The sequence below is a fragment of the Corapipo altera genome, unplaced genomic scaffold, assembly GCF_003945725.1.
Source record: "Corapipo altera isolate COAL_440 unplaced genomic scaffold, ASM394572v1 22b, whole genome shotgun sequence".
NCBI classification, from domain to species: Eukaryota; Metazoa; Chordata; class Aves; order Passeriformes; family Pipridae; genus Corapipo; species Corapipo altera.
Window position 1 is genome coordinate 19917654 of NW_020884876.1, and position 12626 is coordinate 19930279.

General features: G+C 35.4%; 1 protein-coding gene across 8 annotated transcripts in view; it reads right to left on the reverse strand.

The window, feature by feature from the left end:
* FAM160A1 (family with sequence similarity 160 member A1) overlaps positions 1-12626 on the reverse strand; it is an 86891-nt gene that overhangs the window by 19767 nt on the left and 54498 nt on the right. For all 8 annotated transcript variants that reach the window (XM_027635860.1, XM_027635855.1, XM_027635858.1 and 5 more), the window contains 2 exons: positions 9770-9928; positions 7527-7613 (listed from right to left, as the gene is read on the reverse strand). In XM_027635860.1, the coding sequence (XP_027491661.1) occupies positions 7527-7613; positions 9770-9928 (246 nt within the window). The remainder of the gene's footprint in view (positions 1-7526; positions 7614-9769; positions 9929-12626) is intronic.

Genomic DNA, 12626 nt, shown 5'->3' on the forward strand with positions numbered 1-12626 from the left:
CTCTGATTGAGCCTCTAGAGAACTCACTCTTTTTGCAATTAACTAGAGAAGGACATCGGAGAAATAAGTTACACTAGGCAAATCTCATCCTCGGCAAAAACCCTTTTAGCTCTGCACACCTTCTCTACAGATCACATCATACATAATACACAGAGTGTTGAAAGTGAGACTAGTTCAATTTGTGCAGTTATTATTGAAGATCTTTGTTTTCGAAGATCCTAAAGCCATGCTATTAAGCTTCATTCAGACTACCTGCTGGTTGTCTCCTCTTAAACAAATGTCTCATGAGACAGATTTGAGGAAAGAGGGAAATCATTTCTAATAAATTCAAATCAGTACTTAGGTAAACAACAAAAGAACAAATGTTCCCAGAGAACTAAACAGGTACTACTCATGCCGAGTATGTCCATTACAGTCAAATACTGAGGCAGCTTTACAAAAACTGTTACTGTAAACATTAGTTATAGTATCATTTGTTCAAGTAAGCTTTTAGCTAGCCCTCAGAATTGAACATCTTTGAAAAGATGATAAAAAGCAAGTCAAAACTTACACAAATCTGATACTTACTTTGAAAATTCTTCACCTCTGATAATTCAAATGTCAAGAAAAATACCACAACAAAGGGAAATTAATAAAATTCCTTTGTTAAGGAAGTAAATTTCAAGCTATGTTTTGATAAAGGTATTTCAGCAATATTAAATCCACTGCTTCCTCAACAATAAAAACAGAAACCCACTAGTAGCATCCCTTGCTTTAGATCCCTTCTGCTAATGGCAGAGACCAGGGATATTGCTGCTCTGAAGATAAAATTATAGGATTGAAAATAAAAAAAACAAGAAAAAAATACATATCCATTGCATTAATCAGACCACTCTACCATTTTTATTTTATTTCATTGTTAACAGTTGTAACAACTAAAAATTGATGGATTTTTTATATATATATATATATAAAAATTTAAAGTGTCCATCTAAAAATACCATTAAAAAAAGCCTAATCCACATGTTTTTCTGCACAACAATCATTTGTCACAGATCTGTTTAAGATGTAAACTGCTACAAAAGGGACTGCCTGAGACTCTTCATAGCCAGACAGATACTTGACAGGAGATTATTGAAAAGAGAAAGCCACTTTTAGCCATGTAATACCCTTCTCTAATTATGTAATAATTTTTAGCAAATCTTTTCTCGCCTCCTCTGATGACTGATTAGATGGTGAGGCAGAACACTGTAAAGAGATCCAGCTTTTACAAGTTACTGTGCCAAGTAATAGCAAAGAGCTAGAAATTACTGTCGTGAGTTCAGTTTAATATATTACACTCACTGTGTTAGACCAATTGCACTGATTCTTTATTACTGGCTATTTTCCTTTGGGAATCATACAATATGTTTTCTAATTTACAGCTTCATGCCCACTTACAGGAATATGGCTACATGATTCCTCCTTTCTATCACAATTTTCCTTCTTACAAGGACTTTGTACTGCCCATGAAAAGAACATAAATGTTCTTAATAGAACTTATTCTCTAGATCCATGAGCAGTTTTAATCCGAATAAGCTCACCTCACTGACAAAAAAAAAAATTCCAACCATTTCTACTCCCTCCTATTAATTTTCAACTTCTTGCCCCCTGCTTATATAAGCAAAAGGGTTCCTGTTTCACTTCTCTGCACAGTGAATTGGATGAGGGAATTGATTCAGATTAAAACTATCGAGAAGTAAAGGTGAGTTTTAACCTCAATCAGTTTCAAACATGAACAGTTGTCCTGGCAAAAGAGAGAGGGACAAGCAGGATCAGGGACAGAGGAAGTTTGCACATTGGGGGAACCAGAAAACGCATACTATTTCAGCTTCCCTCACCTTACGTTTATAAACTGCTTCAGCTTACACCAGCTGAAAATTCAACTGCGCTCCAGTGTTTGATGCAAAAAGTGAAAGGCACCTTTACGTATACCCACACCATAGGTGCTAAAGTTAAGCCTTGTGCTATTACTGGGCTTCTCCAAAGCACAAGACTACTCAAAGTTTTCCAGTGACACTTGGTTTGCATGTTTTTACAGCAGCTGTCCGAATGCTTTTCAGTAAGGTGAAAGATGGTATTATTTCTAAATGGGAACTGACAGTCTTGTAGGATATTTATAAAGATGCTCCTTCTAATCTGTAGAGTATAATTTACAGGTCATTTCCCCCTAGCTGAGCTGTGTAATCATCAAGCAAGTATTATTGAATTATCACAGTAGCATGCCATGTTAGAGGCTTTCTTTTAGATGGGTTAGTGTGCAGTAGATTTGAGATCCATTTGACAGAGTTTATTTGACAGGACCGTGCCAGCACTTCCGCAGAGCAATTCTGTTCACTTGGCCAACAGAAATGTTTTTACACTAAAAAGCTGGTACAATTTTCCATTATTCAGACTAAACCAAGCCTATTCAGATTAAAACAAGCCTTCCAAGTAGAAAAATAATTATATCACAGTTAGCAATTAAACGCCATGTAGTAAAGCAGTAAACACTGACATTAAAAATTTGCTTTTATCATATAATTTGTCAAATTTTAGTGCTTTCTTCAGTAAATTGAAGTACCACAAATTACATAAACATTCAAGATGTTCTAAATAACTGTCTTTGCCACCCAAATTCTCTGAATGCCAAACTAAAATTAAATCATATGCGCTTACAGTACAAGGATGTATATAACCAATCTGAATTGTATCAAAGATAACATAATATTTACATATACCACAGTGCGGCTCCTCATTAACTAGCACATGGTTATGACTACAAAATATATATCCATATTAAGAACCTTCAGAAAAGGATTTCACTTATATTTCACTTAATAGTGCTGTAACTACCTAAAAGAACAAGGTAAATAAACACAATGTACTGACAAATATATGAAGACTAAAATAAGGCAATACAGCCTCTAGCAGAACCAGTAAAAATTACTTCCATGGGGTTATTCTGGATTCACTCTGGGATTTTAATTAGGTTTCAACTGAGGAGAAAATTAGTCTTATTCGATCACTTAGACCCTTGTATAATTTGCCCCCAGAAGATCTTGTATTTTATTGATAGAGCTCAAAGATGTTAGTTTTGAAAGTGTGGCAAGAAATAGCCAGTGAAATATGTCACAGAATTGAATGGTATGGCCCTGTACCTGAGCAGAATTATACCTTCTCATAATTAATTTTTTCCCGAGTACCAAAACGTAGGGAAGAACATACAGAATCGCATACTTTAAGTTGTAACTGATATGCCATCAAAAATTACCAGTCTTAATTTAAGAACTGATTTAGTCAGAAAGTCTCAATTTTCTTAAATACCAGACACTTACACCAGAAAGAATAAAAGATAGTTTGGGCAAAAAATTACATAATGGATTGTTACTACAAAAAGAAAACTACCAAATTAACATTTGCTTTAGATCTGCGTCTTTACAGACAAAAAATTTTGTTCCTTCTGTTTTTAAATGAATTCGGGACCTTGCACAAAGACACACACTACCACCACCACCCAAACAATATCATTGAACCACTTTTTTTTTTGATGTCTCTGAAGAAGCTCGTATGTCAGAAGTAAGAAAGTTAACTCTTCTATAAAAAGTACAATAACACCCAGACAACCAAAGGACGAGGCAGGGCTATCCAGCACAGCCAGTTAATGCATATCCTCAGCTACACAATACAAATCTGGGCTGTGACTACCCATTCAGCAATGTGCAGCTTTGGAGATACCAACACACTTGTCAGTCGCTCATTACACGGAGGTGGGATAACCCACATAAAGTCACAAGACTAGTACAGACGAGGTATAAATTAGGCTACAAGAATATGCTATATTTAGGATACTTATCTTTGAAAAATGAAGTTAGGTAGTCATAAGCTTGAGAATGAACGTTTGGGTTATTTAAGCACATCACAGTTAATCTGCTACATAAATAACCTTCACAGAGCTCACTGTGAAGAACAGGTTATTTCAAGCTAGCTTGCTTGCCCAATCAATTTGAAACTTCCTTAACTGGAAAAAACCTGAACTAGAGAACTCTTTTTTCAACTCCATACTAGCTTCCTGAGATAAAACCAGAAAAATCACACCAAGCAAAATACATTGGTCTCCCCACCCCCTGACTTTTTCATAGAAACACATCTCCATCCTCAACAGTCTTGTACTGCATCATTCACACAGTGAACGGTGTACACAGTAAGTATTTATAGGGAGATAATCTGCAAAAAAACTAAAAAAGGCAGAGCTTACTACACAGTTCCATAAAAGTTACAAACATTTCAAGATCACACATACGCATATCTCAAAGTTTTGGACCACATACTGAAATTCTGAAATACTTTTACTGAAATTCTTATGCTACTTTAACTAAAAGTCTTGTTTGATAGTCAAATGTTTTAAGATGGAAGAGGGGAAGGAAGTCAAGGAAAGGAGACAAGAGGTCTGCATGGATGAACTAGGAGCTCCTAACAAATCTGAAACATGGAAGAGACATGAGCAGATAAAGGTGACCCAGAAGGAATATGGAAAAAGTGTCCAAGTGTGCAGGGAAAGGATTAGGAGAGCCAAAGCCCAGTTGGAGTTGAAGAAGAGCTTCAACAGCAAAAGAAAGACTATGAAAAATGCATGGTCACTGCTGACTGGGGACGGGAACCTGGTGACAGAATACATTGAAAAAGTCACAGCATAGCAGAATAGTTAGGGTTGGAAGGAACCTCTGGAGATCATCTAGTCCAAACTCATTCCTGACTGGAACCATCTTTGGAAAAACAAATGCAAGTCTTGCTCCAGCACAATTTTCTTCCTCAAGACATTACTTCTTGAAGAAAAACTAGAATATAGTACAGAAAGATCAGGTTTGTAGTAGTGTGCCTCCACAGGTCATTCAAGAGCAGACCCAGAAGCTCATCTCTCTTCCAATTTTTACATTAAGGTTGAACCATGGGTGCCAGATTGGATATGGGATGTTAAGGGCTGAATGCTATATGAAGTGTAGACTTTCTTCCTTCTTTCTTTTCTTTCTCCCTCCCTCCCTCACGCCCCGATCAACAAGAATTATCAGAAGCAGCTGTTCTACCCCAGTTAAATTCTAGAAAAAAGATTCACAGAAACACCTTAGGAAGATGTGCCAAAAATTATCATCATCTCTTCTTACCACCCTTTAACCTTTCACAGATCTGTCTTCCCAATCAGGTATTTATACGACACTCCATTACACACTGAATTTGAACTCACAAGCCAGAACAAGTCAGAACAACCCAAACTGAATGACTGAATAAAAACTAAAATCTTCAGCCACAAGCAGACTTTATGATATCAAACCAACTTCAAGTGAGTTTAAAAGAAAAATCAAGATCCATTTAGTACTGTGTTAAATGAAAGAACTTCTGTTTTAAAAATCTTTCTCTCATTTTGGCCCTTTCTAATTTATTAACCTAAAGGTTAATTACAACACAAATCCCCAAAGGGGTGATACAGTTTTCAAAGCCCACTCCTCAACTTAGCATGAATGTTTCCAATGGTAACTAGAAATTACTCTGATATATGAAAGAGCTGTTATAGCATAATTATCTGTCTTAGCACACAGACATCTGTCCCAAAATCTAGTATGTAAAATATTTATTTTCTGTTAAATTAACATGGAGCACAGCAAAGAAAGACTGGAGAGGTCAAATGTGCCTCCACCTACTTGACTCCTTTTGCTATGGAGTTTTGGTTGTATCAGATCCACTAGATGGTGCAATCCATCTTCTCCATTAAATGCATTTGAAGTTTATACACAAGTAGTTAATTTTTAACGAGAAAAAGGTCAATCTTAAGGCTAATCAAGGAAAGGCTTATTACTGGAAGAACAAGGCACCAAACAGAGAGTTGGGATTCAAGAAAGATCTAGGCTTAAAACTCTCATGATAGCAGCCAGTATTCCCATTTTCAAGAGAACTATGATTTCACCCAATTTCAGAGTATATAAATGAGGTTCAACAAAATTTTAATCACATGAAAAAAAAGTAATCAGAATAGCAATCTTTAAATTAGTTAAGTGATATGAACAGGGAAGTAATCAACCCTATAGGGTGTTAGCAGATTTACTGACCGATAAGAATGGCTTTTACAGGCATAGTAGTACTCAAAACAATCTTAAGATTAGTCTTGAGTACTTCAGAGATAAAAACAGAACTCACTAAGAATTCATTCTGATATTTCCCTTGTTATCCATAACCTTGACCTAAAACTGGTTAGGCTTTTCACTTCTAATTCCCGGTCTTGGTAAGGGATTAAGTCCAGATACAGAAATAGAAAAAATTACTGCCAGGTAAGGAGGTGAACTATTTCAGTGACAGGCTACAGCTTTGATCTGGATCACAGCCAACTTTTACTTGAACCCTCACCAAGTTCCAAAATGTTTGAGGTCTGCTGAATCATTGAAAAAGACTCTATGCTGCTCATGACTTCCTTGGTGACTATTTATCATGAAGAATTGTGTGTGCTACTAAAACAAGTCGTGGACAAGAAGGCAGGGTATGGTGTTTCACTGTCCTCTCAGGTAACGAAACAGCTGCAGTGCTTTCTGCTTGGCAGGCTTAGTGAAAATCAGGAGACTTTCAAAAAGTAATTTATTGGTTATCTTCTGGCAGTTTTTCATGGATTTTTACTTTCAGCAGTTCCTCCTTTTTCTCCTCAAACAAGGTGTTCTTTTACAGGGCAATGAAGACTGTTAATTCAAAGAATCATAGAACCATAGAATGGACTGGGTTGGAAGGGACCTTAAAGATCATCTAGTTCCAAACCCTCTGCAGAGGATAGGGGCACTTTTCACTACACCAGGTTGCTCACAGCCCCATCCCATTTGGCCTGGAATACTCCCAGGCACGGAGAATTGACATAATTGACATATTCTGCAACAGTTGGAAATGTAACTTCTTGCAGCCTAAGAAACAAACAAAAAAAATTAAGCAAATTCACCAACACTGGCGTCATATTTTGCAGAGGATAACCCCTAAAGTTCAAAGGAAAGGGAAACATTTTTTCTTCAATGTAACATAAATTGCACACTAACACATTAGAAAACTGACACCAGACTCCACTTTAGGAAAACAGCTCTACCAACTATGATAAGGAAATACAAAACAATAGCAACTTTGCTAAAATTAGTGTAATATTTATTGACCTTTTCCTTGTGGGTATTTTCCTTTTGGAAAATATTTGGGAAAAAAATGCTCATGGAAACATGTCTGCCATGATGAAATGCACAAAATGTCATCGCTTTTTTGACAATATGTGAGCCTAGGACAACAAAAATATTTTGGTTCTGAACTGCACTTAAGAATTTTAAACATTTTCAGAAATACCTATATCGTGCTTAATAAAGCATAGAATGAAAAGATGGAAAGTCAGTCTAGAAACTTACTGAATTGTATGGAAGTCACTACTGACAGTACATTTAATAGGATCTTTACAGAGAGGTCTTCCATAATACCTTTACCCGTTATTATTTTGTGTCATGCTTGCATATACCACTGACCTTATGGAGTGCAGGAGCCATTACTGGCACCAAAAATCCATTGTAAATGTAATTCACAAGCTGGTTACGTATCAAGGGATGTGCCACCTAGGAGAGTGAGAGAGAGAAAGACACAGAAGAGTTCCAGTGAGATTTAAAACAAGACAGGGAATAGATAACTATTATCCACTACCAAAACGTTTCCCATTTAAGCAAACATTTGTCCTTCTCAGCAGCATTTGCTACGATTCAGGTTCTTAAAGACTGTTCCCACTACAAAGAAACTGCTTAATTACAGTAAGTCTGCCAAAGGTAGCGACAGGGCTTTTCAATCTTCCTGCAGGCTGACAAGGATGAATGGATGGACAGAAAAGTGTGTATGCCCATGTATCAAAGGAAGATTTGAGATTCTAAATTTAGCTCCCACAACCTCATCAGGGTCACTTGAAGGTGGATTTGCCATTGTTAACTTGTCTTCCCACAAGAAGAAAAAGCAGAACAGCTGCTTTCCTACGGTTCAAGAGTAGGTAAACCAAAGCACTTGCTATCTATAGGGTAAAAATATACTGTTCACATGCCCTTCTCTCAGCCACTGTAAAACAAACAGAAAATATACCAAAACCTACATTATTCATTCAATAGGATGGTTAGGATCTTTTTTAAAAAAAAAAGAACTGTTATTAAAAGACAAAAATTCACTTTTATAATGAAGTATTCATTTTGTCTTTGCAATGAAAACATAGTATTAATTCGTGTATATAAAAGCAAAATAAAATTCCATTCAGAAGCTTTCAAAGTTAATACATTTTGTTTGAAGTGCACAAAGTTCACATAGAGACTGGAATGTCACAGCCTACTTGTGGCCACAAATACATTCTCTCACTTGCAATTCTTACCAGACTTCCTTTAATTTGGAACCCTTAATTTGGAAATGGGAAGAAAAAGGGTGGCCCCTTCCTTTGCTGTGATCCAGGGAAAAAGTAGTAAATGTCCTGGCTACACTGTCCCTTTTTAATCTCTGGTCAAAGTTTTTGGGTCAACACAGAGAAAGCCACATCACAAAGACCACTGCATGCACAGAGCAAAAATTCCTGCAGTAAGCAAGCTTTCAATTTAACTGAAGAAAGACTATACTAGACACAATCAACCAGCAGAAACTGCTCCTTCTACTCGTCAGCTGAAGATCCTCTATGATTTTGAATTTATTTGAACAGTGATTTTAAAAGAATTTGTTCCTCTTTAGTTTTTCTGCAGCACTCTTTATATTACCTTTCAAAATAAAGGTATGAAATATAGTCTCCCATAAATGTAGATCTGTAGAATAACTCTGGTTAGACACCAAAATGAATATTGTCTCCTATTCATGTTTAAACATGCATGTTAAAAAATCTTGTATATTGCATTTGAACAATGACAGCTGTTATTTTTGCTTGTTCAATGCTTTAACAGTCAATCAGTTCCTTTATTTCGCATACACTGCATTAAGACATGTTTTTTTTAACAATAAATGTGACTAAACTTTCAATTCTATTCAGTACATTTCTTCAAATAATATATAAATCTACAGCTTTTGTAGAATTTATATTATGTTTTAATGAAAAACTGGACTAGAGTTCTATAGGGGTTTTTTTCTAGCCTTAAAAACAATATGTAAAGACAGAAATCTCATTTTAGATTTAAATCAGAAAAAAAAAGCAGTAAGGAAGCAAAGAAAAAAAAAATTGTTAACAAGAAATATTAAGAACAGAGTGGATTCAAAACAGGCCAATCTAAAATGAATTTATATTTCTAGGAAGATACCTAAATTCTGCTTGGAAGGCTTTCTTCATGTTGTACTCACCAACAGGCAAAACAGACTATTTTCACTATTTTCCTTTGTATGCTATTATGAGAGCTTAGATAAACACAGATACAAAAACATTTTCCCACATGTAAAGGCATTTAATTTACTTTTAGTATCAATAGTGGTATCAAGATGCAATAAATATTTGTTTTTTCTTTTAACAGAAAATCCTCCCGATTACATAACGAAATATCAAGCTTTCATTTGAAACACTTGTCACTTGAAAACCAAAAATTTATTAATTCATCCTTATAACCAGGACAGACAGCACAAAACATTCATTTTATAAGCAATTTATTTTAGTGTAACTTTAAAAGTCCATACCATTAAAAGAAGTAAATTAACTCTATAATTTACAAACTTCTGTAGAAAATATAAAAGACTACTACTTCAAAAGAACAGGCCAACTCTGCTCAATTACCTGTATCACAGCATTGCAAAATTCAAGGGAATTCATGAATTGCACAAGGGCTGGTGACAAAAGCCAGTCATCTTTCAGCAGACAGTGCCACTCTTCTCCTTTTTCTTCCAGCTTTGTAGGCAAAGAAGAATAGAGGCCACTTAGCCCTGTTGCTAGTACCTGTATTTCAAAAATAGAAGAGGAAATAAGCTAACTGTCCATCTGCTTGAATGGCAATGCCACAAATGGTTTCTCTTATTAGTTTCAGGAATATAAAAGAGTGTTAAGATTAATTTCATTTCCTTTCAAAAAAGTCCCGGGGCAGAAAGACATAAATATTTTAAAGAGCCTTCTATACAATATTCTTCTTTCAAGATCTGGTATTTAGGAGAAAGTGATGGAGAAGACCAGATTGTTTTGTCTATTTTTTTATTTTTAATCCTACATTATAATTTCTTTTTAAATTCTTCTAAAACCATTTGTCACTTTCTTTTGGTCCCTTTTAGAAACAGCCATCACTGCTGTATATTCACAGCTTGTCTTTTGTTGGTGATTCAAATGTTACTGCTTACACATGCCTACAGGAAGTCATTTCACCTGGAAACATGAAACATTAGAAATGGAGGGGGAAAGTGCCCCATCAAGAAAAAGCTGATGTTCAGCGTCACTTATACCACAGATATATGTTGACTTTCATTCCCAGGCAATTGAACTCAGTTGAATCCACTTAAAAAAACCAAACCAAAACAAAACAAAAACAAACAAAAACCACAAACAAAAAACCCCAACAAACAAACCAACAACAACAACAAACCAACCAAAAAACCAAACCAAAACAAAACCCACAACTGTTCAGAACTTCTCTTTTTCCTTTCTTATTTATTTGGAAGGGGGAAGAAGAAATAAGAAAGCTTGAAATAAGCTACTGTTTAAACACTTTTTCCAGTAACATTAAGGCTTACGGGTGATTTATGTAGAAGGTATCGCTGAAGCATAAGATCACACTTTTAATTACAATTTAAAAAGCATATTTCCAGAAAGTGGTTTTAAGTTTTGTTTAATATATCTAGAATATGGTAGCTTCAGGTGAAGGTTTTAATTATTAAAGTTATTTGAAGCTGGAAACTATCTAGATATTATTCAGTACTCTTATCTTTTGGACATGATTTTATACAACTTCAGGATAATTTTTATGATGATTCTCATTTTTATGGGAACATTAAAACTCAGCCTGATGGAAATCTTTTTAATTTTCATTCAACAGACTCCTCTAAGAATTTTTTCTCTTACAAAGGGCTGCTTGGCATCTACAGGGCTAGACTGTTAAAGCTCAGATGAAACACAGTTCTCTTATCTATTAGAAAACAAACAGTTGACAATGTGCAGGTCAAAGACCAAGGGCTGACAGAAGGGGATTCAGGTTCTGATCAAATGCAAGTGCAGGTGACTGTAATTGTTAACCCATCCAGTCAGACAAAGGCTGTCTTTCCATATACTTTCCATTCCTAATTCACGTAATTTTTAAGATGCATTTATTCTGGCATATATAATTAAGCCAAATATTAAGGGGGAGGGGGGAATACTGTGGAAAATTCCCTGCTTTAGCACAGTGACATATACCCAGTTTTATACACATATATATGCAGATAGACGAAGGACAGGTAAAAGATGATGCTGGAGGCACGTTAAAAAACTAAGAAGCTAAAACTACTGAGCAAAGTTTTATTTGTATGACCACATTCTTTTATAACCAGAATCTTTTTTGTTGGTTTTTTTTTTTCTCTTTCTCACAGTAGAAGAGCTCAGAAAAAAAGTTATGAAAATCCTACTTGGCCCATAGAACTACCTGTATGTAACCCACACAAACAGTTCCACTCACAAACACAGGCTTCAGACGAAAGAACTTGAGATTCTTTTGTGTTACAAGCTGTTAATTAATGCACACTTGATTTTCTATTGTCTGCTTAAAATTTAATTGCTATTCACAAACACATCCTACGTCTCAGTAAGCAATCTGATTTTCAAAGCAGTGTACTATCCACATTTCTCCTACATCTGGATATTAGTCCCTAAGCATAAGAAACTGACCTTGAACAAAACATGCTACTCTCCACTAAAAGGAGCAGTGAACTCACAGTCTGTCTTGAATTCTTTAGTTTGTCAGACCTACTGAAGTGAGAAGTGTCAGATGTAGCTACTAAAATCTGTAAAGTTTAGAAAGTTCTTATTTTTGCTATGAAGTACAGCTAAAATGGCTCTACGAAACTGTTTCTTAAGCACTAAGAGAGTAGCCACTGGAAGCAATTCCATCTCTTTAGATAAAAAATATTTGAAAACATTCACAGCAGTATATGGTATGAACAGGATTACCATTTGAAATTACCACCAGAACATTCTATAAGCAGATCTATAAAATACTGCACATATACAGGCTACATTACAGAGTTTTAATCAGTAACAAAACATCGATGAAAAAAAAAAATCTGAGAAGTAAGGAAATGTATGAGTTCACATCCTGAAAATGCAAGATTGGGTTTATTTTTTGTTTTATGCAAAGCAGTGTCCTTTTAAACTTTTCCCAACATTTGTCATGTCAACCCTACATGCTCATCTACTTTCAGAAGCATGTCCAGCAGGTTCCTTCTCACCATCAACCAGTTTAATTTTTACTTTCTCTTGACTCACAGAACACACTGACTGACTACGTGATTTGTAATCACAGACACATTATGTGATTATAATATGTTGTTAATGCATGATCAATTGCTACCTGGACAATTCTTTCCCTTTAATAATTCCCTTTCCTCTCACATCCATAGTCTATCTCTATGCAGTTTCAACATTTCAAGGACACTGCAGAGCCATTCCTCCTCCTGCT